The sequence below is a fragment of the Coturnix japonica genome, chromosome 7 (genome assembly GCF_054131305.1).
Source record: "Coturnix japonica strain WE chromosome 7, WE-NBRP24, whole genome shotgun sequence".
Classification (NCBI taxonomy): Eukaryota; Metazoa; Chordata; class Aves; order Galliformes; family Phasianidae; genus Coturnix; species Coturnix japonica.
The window spans coordinates 33,429,851-33,442,971 of record NC_140669.1 but is presented as its reverse complement, the minus strand read 5'-3'; the positions used below and the strand labels follow the sequence as shown (position 1 = coordinate 33,442,971).

At 37.2% G+C, this 13,121-nt stretch overlaps 1 protein-coding gene across 44 annotated transcripts in view; it reads left to right on the top strand.

Annotated features, from left to right (window-relative positions):
• PCNT (pericentrin) overlaps positions 1-13,121 on the top strand; it is an 83,795-nt gene that overhangs the window by 22,166 nt on the left and 48,508 nt on the right. For 29 of the 44 annotated variants that reach the window (XM_085553761.1, XM_085553754.1, XM_085553764.1 and 26 more), the window contains 8 exons: positions 1,849-1,890; positions 2,587-2,851; positions 3,139-3,229; positions 4,745-4,961; positions 6,194-6,432; positions 8,749-9,224; positions 10,553-11,129; positions 11,887-12,120. In XM_085553761.1, the coding sequence (XP_085409887.1) occupies positions 1,849-1,890; positions 2,587-2,851; positions 3,139-3,229; positions 4,745-4,961; positions 6,194-6,432; positions 8,749-9,224; positions 10,553-11,129; positions 11,887-12,120 (2,141 nt within the window). The remainder of the gene's footprint in view (positions 1-1,848; positions 1,891-2,586; positions 2,852-3,138; positions 3,230-4,744; positions 4,962-6,193; positions 6,433-8,748; positions 9,225-10,552; positions 11,130-11,886; positions 12,121-13,121) is intronic. The other 15 variants (XM_085553763.1, XM_085553762.1, XM_085553756.1 and 12 more) reach the window with 1 other exon arrangement.

Below are 13,121 nucleotides of genomic sequence, written 5' to 3'. Positions count from 1 at the left end.
TTTTCCATTTCCTTCTCTGATCCAGCCTGCATACTATAAACATCTTTAGTGAAAGCCAAACTCTTTCATTGCAAATTCAAATAAATGTCATGTAGTTAAAAATGGAAAAAATGCTGTTCAATGGACTAACATACTACTTTTTTAAGTTCAGTACAGGGTTAAAAATCAACAGTTTTCTCAACTGGACTTATAAGGTAACCATGTAGAATCATAGAATTGCACAGGTTGGAAAAGAACATCAAGTCTAACTGCAACCTAACCATGCTACCCTAACTCTAACAACCTTCTGCTATATCATGTCCCTGAGCACCACCTCCAAATGGTTTTTAAATACATCTGGGCATGGTGACTCAACCACCTCCCTGGGGTGCCTGTTCCAGTGTTTAACAACCCTTTCTGTAAAGAAGTTCTTCCTGATATCCAACCTAAGCCTCCCCTGGCACAACTCAAGGCCATTTCCCCTCATCCTGTCACCAGTGAGAAGAGACCCAACTCCAGCACCCCAATGTCCTTTCTGTACTGAGATGCCTAAAACTGAACACAGTACTATAGGTGAATCCTCACCAGTGCTGAGTACAGGGGCAGGATGACTTCCTTAGTCCTGCTAACCACAGCATTCCTGGTACTTTGAGAGATTTGTTGTAACTGTGAGGATTTTTTTCTTTTATTTGGTGATAAGATAGGCTACTTTATTTTAAAAGAAAAAGGCAGGAATATTTCAAAACCATGTGATTACATTCAGTCTTAAAGTAGAAATGGCATTTTTTAATTTTCTGTTTTGCAGTGAGTGAAGTAAGGTGCTTTTCATTGTTACTCAAGCAGGAGATGTGCCATCTTCAGAAGCTCTTTTAATTTTTAAATATAGAAAACTCCAGATTTAAGATACTTGTATTTTAAAAATGAAGTAAAAATCTTCAGATATTACTTATGAAATCAAGATCAATGATAATGTTAAATGGTAATGAGGTTTAAAAAATAACAAGCCCTATGAATCTGGAAGTGAAAAATAAAGCAAAAACATGTGCAACAGTAAACAGGAACAGTATTTTCCTTTCTTCCCTCTCTTTTCCCTCCCTCTCAATACCTGACATGCTGAATTTTATATATCTTAAAATTTCTGATATAAATTATTACGCTTATGTGCAATAGACAGCTTTACGGTGTAGGAGTTGTAACTGACATTTTTTTTGTTTTAACTGAATTAGAATGTACATCACTTGTATGCATACAGCAAACTTATTATAAATGAAAAAGTAATTTTTAAGAATTAGAAAAGTTGGGAAGCATGATTTTAACCTTGAATCTGTATGTTGTATTTGGTAGATTCTAACATTAGATGGCATTCTTATACTGGGTTGGCCTAAGCGTATTACATTGCCAATTTTTTTAACCATAATTTTCTGCTGTTTGTTTTAATCATAATTTTCTGGGCTAACTGGAGAAGCTGTAGGTACCTCATCATTGGAGGAGTTCAGGACCAGATTGGGTAGGACCGTGGGCAGCACAATCTGGTTCCTACGCTGCTGGTTGGCAGCCCTGCCCATACCAGGGGGTTGGAACTTGATGATCTTTGAAGTCCCTTCCAATTAATCTGTTCTATGAAAATTTCAGAAGTTTTTAACTATTGTAACTGTAAGCAGCTTTTGAAGTATAATTGGGTTGCGTGAAGGTGGTTTTTTTGGTCATATGTTTATATCATATATATATCCATAGAATTTCCTTGAATTCTTACATCACATCTCTGTAGAGATCACATCTTTATTAACCCTTCAAATAACTTTCCATGTGACTAATCACTGACATCACTGTTACTTGTACCCTTTCTATTTCTCCTTCATGTTGGTTGAGATGGTGAGTCAGTCTGGTTGAGGATGGAAGCTCATGTTCCAGGTGAGGATATCTCCCCTTGTATGAGGGGTTCTTAAAGGTGTTTGGTTTTATGCTGCTTTTCTCCACTGAAGTCATCATGTGACAATGCATTTGAACTGGTTTGAGGATTTGCTGTGGTGGTTCCAAGGCATAGCAGTTGGACAATTGGATCACTGCTTAGATTTAAAAATGACCTTTCACTTCAAAGTTATCAGATGTTTTCCTCTATTAATTTCAAGCCAGTAGATGTTACTGGTTAGGCAAAACCTACCTATGCAAGATTGGATTTGCCTTGCCAATGCTGTTAGTGTTCTCACTAATCCTGGCTTGTCACTTGATTCCTCTGACCCCTCTACATGACAACTGCTGCCTCAAGCAGATGTGAGCAGTGTACTTAGTGCTCTTATTCTTTGTGTGTTTGCTGTGAAAAATTTCACTCCAAGCATGTGTTGCACTTTTTTCCCTTCATGAAATGCAGTTCTGTCTTCGGTTGATCCTGTGTAGATTCATGAAACCTTAAGTCATCATCACCCAGGAAATAAAACCAGCTGGAGAACTTTTTTTATTCTGTCTTATGCTTTTAGTCCTTTTTCTACCTTAGCTTCTTCCTTTTGCTTGTGGAATAGCATTTTATATCTATCTCAACAACTAAGATATGGCTGCTTTTCATTTGTAGTTGTACTCTGAGTACTCACATTGTTTTTATCTCCATTCCAGAGCTGAAAGAGCAGCTCATGGCTCGTGCATCACAGGTGGAAGAAATAGAGCATTTAAAGCAAAAATTTGAAGAGCAACGTCAGCAAACAAAAAGTGAGCATGAGGCTGAATTAGAACAGCTGAGAATCTACTTTGAAAGAAAGTTAAGAATCACTGAGGAAAACTACAGAGAAGAATTGACTTTACTGCATCAGAAACTGCAAGAGCTGAAAGAATATTCAGTATCTGAGGTTGATGTGAGCCAAAATCAAACAGGGGATATCAGGTATCTGATCTTTTTCTTTTCATCTTATGTTATAATGGAGTGTTTTCATTTGTTTCTCTAGAAGGTGATGTTAGCCTGTAAATATGTTGGGATAGGGCACTGGGGGATTTAGATTAGTTGTGAACCTAGCAATAGAAGTTATGAATGTAGAGGATACTTTCCCATGTAGCTATTACAGTGGCACTGTGCCTACTTTTTATATAATATTGTAAGTCAGCAGTTCTTTTAACCTATTCTGTGATGCATGGTACAATCATGAATATTCAAACACTTTTTCTCTTCCTCAGTTCTTCTGTCATGGTTTTTGGAGAGGCTGTTGGGAAAGAGAGAAAAGATTTTTTCCTTGATCAACTGAATCAACAGCTGGAGCAACGTAAGGTAGGATTTTTGAGATATTGAGGTACACACACAGAACCACAGAATCACAAAATGATCCGGGTTGGAAGGGACCTCAAGGATCATGTAGTTCCAACCCCCATGCCTAGCAGGGCCACCAAACATACACCTTTACTAGATCAGGTTGCCTGTCCAACCTGGTCTTGAACACCTCCAAAGATGGGGCATCCACAACCTCCCTGGGCAGCCCGTTCCAGGGCCTAACCACTCTCCTAGTGAAGAACTTCCCCCTTCCACACAGCTTATATGAAATTTGATGCCTGATTCTCAGGTCTTAGCAAATGGTTAGTTGTATTTGTGACCTTTATTAAGGCCTGTCAAAAATAGTCAGGTATTTGTAGATTATCACTTTCAAATAATTCATAGAATATTGTGTCCTGTGTCAGAAAGGAGAGAGCTCTTGCTAATTTCTTCCACGGAAGTGGAGATTTCACAACATTTCTTTTCTCTATATATTCTGTAATAATTGTGCCTCTTATTGCTGTCTAAGTGGCTACGATAACTTGGTCTCTCCTCTTTGCATCTGTTTTCATGTACCTTTTTGTGATTTTAAGATACTGACCTTAGATAAATTTATCTGAAGTTGATTCATAGTCGAGAGAAATTTTCCTATTTTTGATTTAGGTTCTAATTTTTTTTTTAATTAGCTATAAAAATAATAATTTTTCTTTAGTGACACAATGACAAGCAGACAAGACATACACAAGACAGCGTGAACTCAGTTTCATCAATAAACAACAACAACGAAAAAATACCCCATAAAATAAATGTGAAAAGTGTGTATCATGCCCTTTTTTATTGCTGCAAATTGTTTCCTACTAAGTATGAAACTGCATTCATAGATCATGACCTCTAATTTATCTACAGCTGGGGAGACCTCTCTGTGGCTTTCCAGGGAAAAAAGGGAACTTATTAACAGGAGGCAGACTGACATTTTATGGAGTCTGTCAGTGATAGGATAAGGAGAAATGTATTAAACTCAATGGGGAAATTTAGATTAGATGATGGAGGGAAATTTTTGACTTAGTGAGTGGTGAGGCTGCCCAGAGAAGCTGCGGGTGTTCATCCCTTGACATGTTCAAGGCCAGGCTAGATGATGTCCTTGGGCAACCTGATTTGCTAATGGCAGGGAGATTGAAACTAGATGATCTTTAAAGTCCTTTCCATCCCCTTTCATGTAGAGGAGGATTCTCTATAGTGTTGAGAGTTGATAGTTTCTCCCCCTGGATGAGACTTTCCTGTCTATTATACTTTCAAACTGCTCCTGAACTTCTGCTCTGTCTTGTAGCATGATTCCAGAGTGTGTATATGTTGAGAGGCTCTGCCTCTGTACTTAACAGATGGAATGGCAGGAACAGAGAAGATTTAGGGCTTTTATAAGCCAGATATGTAAATGTCAAGCACACGCTTCTTAGTGGAATTAATTTTGTGTTATCCCTGGAAGAATCTCATGATTTCCTCAAAGGTGAAGGTATTTTTAATTCATTTCTTATGCAGGAAGAAATTGCCTGTTTGCAAGGACAGCTTAAAGAAGATCACAGACATGAACTTGATTCCTTGAAGTCTTCTCTTGCACTTCAATATAAAGGAGACCTACTGAAAATGAAGATGGACCTCTCAGACAAGTATACAGCAGAAATAGAGGAAATGAAAAGAAAGCATTGTTTAGAACTTGAACAGCTCCGTGCCAAACTTTCAGAAGAACATATCAAAGGCAAGATAAACTTATAGATTGGGAAGTAAAAGGGCAAGCTGATTGTGTGGGTTGCACCTTTCTAAAAAGTATTTAAAGTATCTGATGAAATTGTTTATTTTTTATTGCTTTACTTAGCAGAAAACACTTAAAACACGTTAATCACTGGTATTGAACACTTTGCTTTTTGACATGGTGACCTGACCATGGTTATTCTGCAATAAAACCTACTGCAATGGGAGTTAATCACATTTTCATTCTTGATGCATGGGATGCCAGTGTCAGTTCCTAAATTAACACTAAAAATTTCTTTGAAAGATATTATCAGGCATGTTTAATGACTGTCATATTTGGATGAAGTAGGCCATTTCTCAGTTGTTTCCACAGAGTATAAAAGTTTGTTTCGTGGACTTGATAGCATTCTTTGCATTTGACTTCAGTATCTCTTTCCTACGTTTTCCAGTGTGGGTTTTTTTTTTTTTGTGTGTGTGTACATATTGGTATGAGTTTTTTGGACAAAGAGGAAGTATTTATGAAGAATAGGTTGCTATTGCTTTAGAACTCAGGATAAAATTCCTTTTACGGCGAAATTTAATGAGATTTTCTGTTGGTCAGTTTTATGTAATTTCTTAGCTGTTACTGTTTTCCTTGAGAAATGCCACCTCGTAATATGTATAAATATGCTGACTTGTATTGGTTCAATATAAAATGCATACATCATTGAGGTGCAGGTAGGGGACAATGGCAGTTCTTGTATAAGTGTCATCTTTCTGGGAGCATAGAATAATACACAAGTATTTAAACTCATCATCCATACTTCACAATTAGCTATGTAACACACAAATATAACTATATTCCCCTGTACGTTGGTTAAAAATATCAGTGCAGCTCCTTTCATATGCAGTTGTACTTTTTGTGATCAATTTAATTTATTTTTTATCAGCTGGATAGTATAAACTACATCTAAATTAGAATGTCTGGAGTTTTCTCCTTCTGTTTATGTCAATACTGATAAATTGTGACAGTGATCACTGTCAATCACTGAGAGTCACTGTGGTAAGTTATACTAATTCAGCTGTTATTAGTAAGATTACTGATAAACTGCACAGCTAACAACATTCAGTTTCATTGCTGTACATTAATAAGACCCGTTAAAAGAAAATAGATTCTGGCAAGTATTTTTACTATTGATTCTGGCAAGTATTTTTACTATTCTTTTGTTTGATTTTGCGTTGCTGTCGTTTTTCCCACAGAAATCACTAAATTGCGCCTACAGAGTGCTCAAGATGCAGCACGTCAAGTTGAAATGGAGGTGGCCAAGCGAGTATCCGTGCTGGAGGAAGAACACAAAGTTAAGCTCTCTCTCCTCCACTCTGAGGAACAGCAGATTGCAGAGCTTTCAGAAGAAATAAAGTGTCTAAAGGAAGAGATAACTAAGCAAAAAGACTTTTTTGTGCAGAATGAAAAGCATCTGAAAGAGCAAATGGAACAGGTAATCCATGTTTGCATAGAGCTAAGTAAGCACAAATCTGCTAGGAAGGCCAGGGGAGATATTAAGGTGATATTAGCTTCAAGTTTAAATGGAATATCATGGATACACTTGAATATTGGAATGCAAGTCTGTAGCATGTTAGCATTAAACACTTGGAAGTTCAGGTAGTGTGGATGGGGAAGAGTGCTTCAAGGATTGATCCTATCCATCTTTTCATTAAAGTGAGTCAAACATACGTGCACCAATTCTGATACAGACATGTACAAAAGTTCATCGTTCTGAATATCTATCTCCCTGCTAGAATCTGTGGAGAAGCACCTTATAGCTGTAAGTAAAGTGATGCAGTTATGCACTTTGGTGTGTCATGCAGTCTTCATTAGAAGGCTTTAACAGAAAGTGATGTAGCAGATGGAAAAAAACCTTTCTTCTGATTGGGTCCCCACAAGGCAGTTTCTGGTTCTAATAAGGACTGTATTCTGAAACGGATAATTTTTCAGACCAGATTTTATGGGGAAGAATAAAGAATAGGACAACAGATTTCTATTTTGATTTTGCTCTGGCTCTTTGACTGTTGAAGTTTAAGAGACTGAGAATCATAAAATCACCTGGGTTGCAAAAGACCTTCTAGATCAAGCTAAGTTGTGTCCTGACCTACAGAGTCCTGTAAATAAATCATGTCCCTTAGTGCCACTTCCACACATCTCATAACTGCCTCCAGGGAGGGGGCTCCACCATTTCCTTGAGCAGTTCATCCGATGCTTAACCACTCTCTCTGTGAAGAATCTCTTCCTGATGTCCAATCCAAGCCACCCCTGGAGTAATTTGAGACTATTTCCTCATTTCTTATCACCTTTCACCTGAAAAACGAGACTGACACGTTTCTTAATGCAGCTTTCTTTTAGGTAGTTCTAGAGAGTGATGAGGTCTCCCCTCAAACTCCTCCAGACTAAACAACCTCAGTTCCCTCAGTTGCTCCTCATAAGTCTTGGTTTCTGCTCCCCTCGCCAACTTGATTGCTCTTCTCTGTACGTGCTTGATCAATACAATATCCTTCCTGTAGAGAAGGGCCCAAAACTGCATGCAGCGTTTGAGGTGTGTTGTCATCAGTGCTGCATGCAAAGCGACAATCAGTTTCCTGATCTAACTTATTACACTGTTCCTTATACAAGCCTTTGGCCTCCTTGGCCACACTGTTGCTCTTCTGGCTCATGTTCAGATAGCTGTTGACCAGTACCTCCAGGTTCTTGTCTTCTGGACAACTATCCAGCCACTTGTCTCCAAGTCTGTACTGCAGTATTGGGTGGTTGTGACTCAGGTGGTACCCAGCATTTACCTTGGTTGAATGTCTTGCAGCTGAACTCAGCCTGCTTATTTAGCCTATCCCAATCTCTCTGCAAAGCCTTCCTACTCTCAAGCAGGTCAACTGTCTTGATATCACCTGCAAACTTTCTGAGGGTGGGTTTGATCACCTTATCAAAATAACTGATGCACATTTAATTTGGCTTCTGGTCTTTGCCTCTCAGAAGCAAAGTTAATTATTTCCTCTCAGTTTCTATTGCTTCAAAAGATGTTTTTGTGGATTTTGGATTAATCTGCTTGTTTGTTTTTTGCTTCTCTTTTCTCCCTCTTCATTTGGCTTGTAGCATAAAGAGACGCTTGAATACTTCTTCAGAAGAAAACTTCTAAGGGAAAGCTTGGAAAAAATGTTGCTTAATGTGTCACTTTTATTTGATCTTGTATTAGCTTTCTATTTACTTCTAAGAAATAAGCATGGTGTTTCCCTTGCTTTACTGTCTACATGCTTGCCCTTATGTTTTTCAGGGTCTTTACTGCCTTCTGTCATTTAGCAGTCATTTGGTGCTTGGTTTCTGTTCTTATATTACATGCTTTTTATGTTGCTTTTTGCTACATGCAAAAAGACTTCAGTGGTGAGTGTAAAATATCACCAGGATGTTAAAGGAGGAGAGAGGTTTAAAAGAAAATTTTAGTGATGCTCAATATCAGTAACTTTAAGTTGAATTCTTGAAATGAAGAAAAGTGACTACAAGAAAAAATAACACAGAGTACTAATTAATTTTGATTTAATTTTTTTTTCCTCTTCTCTACTCCAATTAATTCTTAAAAGTGAGCTGAATTCAAGGTACATAAATTTATACTTCGGCTTTACTTTTGTTCAGAAGGATGACTTGGATGCAAGAATTAAATCTCTCTTAAGACCTTAAAATCTCTCTTAAGACCTTAAATGCTTGAGAAGGTTGACTTCAGGCACTTCAATTTGGTTACTGTTTTATGCATTTTTAATAATTGTGTTCACAGGTAAAATTAAAAATCACTGAGGATCACAAGAATGAATTAAAGGAAGCCAGGGAAGCAGTTCAGAAAATAGAGACTGTGTACAGAGAAAAGGAGAAGAAATGGAAATGTGAAACTGAGGAGCAGAGAATCCAAGCAGAAGAGAAATTATCATTGTTGTGTACAGAACTGCAAAATAGGTTGGAATTTGAGAAGCAGAATTTACAGAAGGAGTTTGAACTTCGTGAAACTCAAATGAATCAGCTCCAAGATCACCAAGCTGCCAGAATTGTAGAATTAGAGAAACTGGTGAAAGAGCAGCAAAACAACTTGCAACAGCTAGAGGACAGCCTTGCAGCTGCAGAGGCTACACAGAAGTCTCAGGAACAATATGACAGTGAGCTGCAGGCAGCCAAAGTGCTTATGGAAAAAGAAATGGAGAAGGCCAAGCTTTGTCTGCAGGAAGAGTGTGCGCTGAAACTCATGGAAACACAGAACAAGTAAGCCTTGTGTATTCGAATGTTTTCAATTGCTGGGAATGCATAGTCATTGGGTCAGTTGTCTTTGCTACTTTTTTTCTTATTTTGCAATTAGTGAGTGACATGATGTGTGTTTGTTGTTTGATGGCACCAGTTTACTTATTTATGTAGCTCTTTCTCTGTGAAGGTATAATAAGGATGTCCATTATTACATCTAGTCCAGCAAATAAATGATGTGTAGCCTAGTTCTCCCTATAACAGTTAACAATACAGCACAGCTTCTATTCTAGTCTTGGAGGAGAGGAAATGTCCATGATATACAAATGGAAAAAATCTTGCAAGGTGTTTTAAGGTTGTTCAGAGGATTCAAAATGAATTTGAGCATATATTTTCTGTCACATAAAACTTGTAATCCACTGAATGATGAAGCTGATGGGTCATATATAGTGTTCTTTAGTGAAGTAAATTCTGGTTAGAAATGAGTGTTTTGAATGCTCAGGTCTGCTTCTCATGCCTAATTCTACTCCCCATACCTTGTTTTATTGCATTCAAGGAAATCTTCAAACAAATATGTTTGTATTTGCATACGTTACTTTAAGTTCATCCCTGTGATTCTGTCCTCCTCAGACACGTGTTTATAGAACAAGATTGGAGAAATAATTGCAGTAAGAAGATGCTGAAATCAGGAACTTAGCCTTTAAAGAACCAATCACTTTTTAATTACTGGTGTCTGTTTAAAAAAATGCTGTAGTTATTGATTACGGCAAACTGCAGCACTTCAGATACTATGTCTTCTCTGAACTTTTAAGTAGACCTCAGAAAGCTACTGTCAGCTCTCCAGTATCCCTCATATGCTTCCATGGTGGATTTAAGTCTTGGTCTAAACCAGATGCATTTAGAGACATTGCTTATGACTGTTAATTTGCAGACAACACATTTGAAATGTAGGCATTGTACATACTGTGTTCTAGATGCTCTCATACAACAGTATTTGCTCAAACTGGTTTTGATACTTGTTTTGTTTTTGTGGGCACTTTGTCAGTGTTACTTTTCTGTGCTACACCATCAGTGGGTTTTAAATGAGACAGAGAGCACAGTTTGCATGTTACTCTGTATTGGTAGAAATGTAACAGGAGTTCCAGTTTAGCTGGTAATAACCAGATGCAGCCAAATGACCACGATGTGGCTCTGAAATCATCTTTGTGGTTTGCTTTGAATTAGTTCTGTATTAGAAGCATAAAGAGAAGCCATGGAATATAAGTAAAACCTTGTTCCTGTTCTTTGCTATTTAATTATTTCAACAAAAAGTGCCTGACAGTCTTCTCTTAACTTTATGGGAAATCATTTAGGTTCATGGAGGAACACAAATCTTTGACTCAGAAGTTCACAGCTGAGCAAGAGATTTTTCTCCAAGAGCTGAAGAAGAAACATGTTGATGAGCTAGAACTTCAAAGTCAGCACCTACAGGAGAAGCATAAGCAACAAATTTTATCTCTGACAAATGAGCTTCATAGAAAGCACAAAGCTGAAATTAAGACACTTAAATCTACACTAGAAAGTAAACAGCAAATACAGCTTGAAGCTTTTGTTGCTGAACTTCAGACAAAACATCAAGCACAAATTGATGTGCTGGAGGCCAAGCACTTATCAAACCTGGATTCCTTGGAGTCATCCTACCTATCTGAAATTCAGAATATAAGAGATGAACATAGGCAGGTTCTTGAGAAGCTACAGCTGCATCACACAGAGCAGCTCCATGAAAAGGATAAAATGAATCAAGCATGCCTGGCTCAGGAGATAGAGATGTTGACATTAAAGCATGCTGAGGAACTTCAGCTAGCGCAGAATAATTTGAAAATTGAGCTAGCTACTGTGCATATGGAAAAACTTAAAATTATGGCTGTGGAAGCGGAAGAAGCTCATAAGGTGAGTCAAAAAGAAAACTTACTGTAGAAAATGAAATTTCATGTTATGTTTTTAAGCCTGCATAAATGTGAGAAGCTGTTTAAGTCTGTGGGATCACTCTTGTTCTTTGGGTAATACATGCAATTGTTCTACAGTGTCTTTGAGCCAGCTCTGAGTCTTGCGTGGCTATACTGTGAGTTGAAATAGGAAACTGAAGATGAAAATGAATCTCTCTTAAGAGATTGAACAAGTGAAAAAATGTAACAAAAATGTTGCAAGTCAAAGAGTTAGGAAGACTTATCTCATTGTTATAATAGAGGACCTTCCAGAGGACTGTGTTTTCTTGTGATGTGTGTTTTTTTGTTTTGTTTGTTTTTCCTCACCATGCCTACTCAGCAAGCCTAGTGATTTGATGGGGTTTCTGTGTCCACAGAGACACAGAGGAAGGTCTTGTGGTGAATAAGGTGTTTTTTTTTTCTGTGCTGTCTGCTAACTAATCTTAAGTCTGCATTTGAACTGTTCTTTAGTGTAAAGACTTCTACAAAGGATAAGTTTAATATTGTGACAGTGGGGAGTTCTATTGCAGACAAGGGAAAAAGTGAAGAATTTATTACTAGATGGAAACGATACAGAGTGTGTGTAATTATTATGAGACAACATTGCTCATGCTTCAACTTTGATGCACAGGATACAAGACTTACAAGTGGGTTACAGAAATATTTGTATTTTATTTTTACCCTTTTTTTTGTTTGTTTGTTTTAAATTAATGCTCAAACAGGATGATTTGAAAGCAGCTCTACAAAATCAGAGAAGTTTGCTGGAAGAAGAGAAACGTCTAGCCATGGATATATTACGCGAGGAAGTAGTGCAGATGGAGGAAAAACATAGAAAAGCACTGCAAGAACTTAAGGATCTTCATGAGGCAGAAATTAAGAAGCATAAGGAGGAATACTCCAGGGAGCTAGAAAAGGAACTGGAGAAACTAAAAGTACAGCATGAGCATGAACAGGAGGTGAGAATATTGGTGAAACCTTAACCCAAAATAAGCCATATTTTCACATGGATTAAATTCAATCTTATTATCTTTTGAAGTGAGGCTATATATCTAGATGCTTTTCTGGATTTCTTGCAATAGTACCAATTGATAAGAAGAGACAAAGTTGACATTTTCCAGCCTCTCTTTATCTGAGAGGAACTAAGATTTCCCATATGTGCATTAGCCTTTTTTTTTTTTTTTTTTTTTTTTTTTTAATTAATTTAAATCCTTGTTGATAGTTTTCCATCTCTACCCTTTGGGGAACACATGCTTTCTTTTGAGTTCTTGTTCCTTTTTAAATTCAACACTGTAAAGCTCTCATTTTAATAGGTAATAATTCAGGTTGCTAACTATTTGTGGAAAGTAGATGCTCACTTTAAGCTTTTAATGGTGAATAACTTTACTATTGTACATTTCTTAGTGAAATTATAGTCGGTAATACTTTTTCAAATGTGTTTTCTCAATAAGATTTTAAAACCTTCTGTGTTGCCCTTAGGGGTCTACTATTTCTTTTTCTTCCTGGAAATGCTTACATGTAAGTTTAATGAAGGCTATAAGGCATATAAGCTCATAATGAAGGATAAATTAAATGATAAACAAATTTATTTTTAAGTATTGAATGGAGGAAGACATTTTTGAGTGTTGATGCAAGGAGCTGCGAATGATCAAGATATTCACTTTTCTATTATGCTTGCATATTAGTAGTAGTCACAAACAATGTTATCCAATGTTATATTAGAAGTAGTCATAAACTAATGTTATCCAATTGCAACCAAACAATACATGTTGTAATGCTTTTTCAGGTACTAATTTGTGAATGATATAGTATGCTAAATATCTCCCTAATGCCTGCAGCACTTTTGTATTACTTTGTACAGAAAAGTGTTGCTTTGAGGAGACCAGTTTTCATTGTGTTCCTAGGGACTGCCAGGCCTTAGAGCTGGTATCAGTTCCCAGTTGGCCACAGTGAATTACAC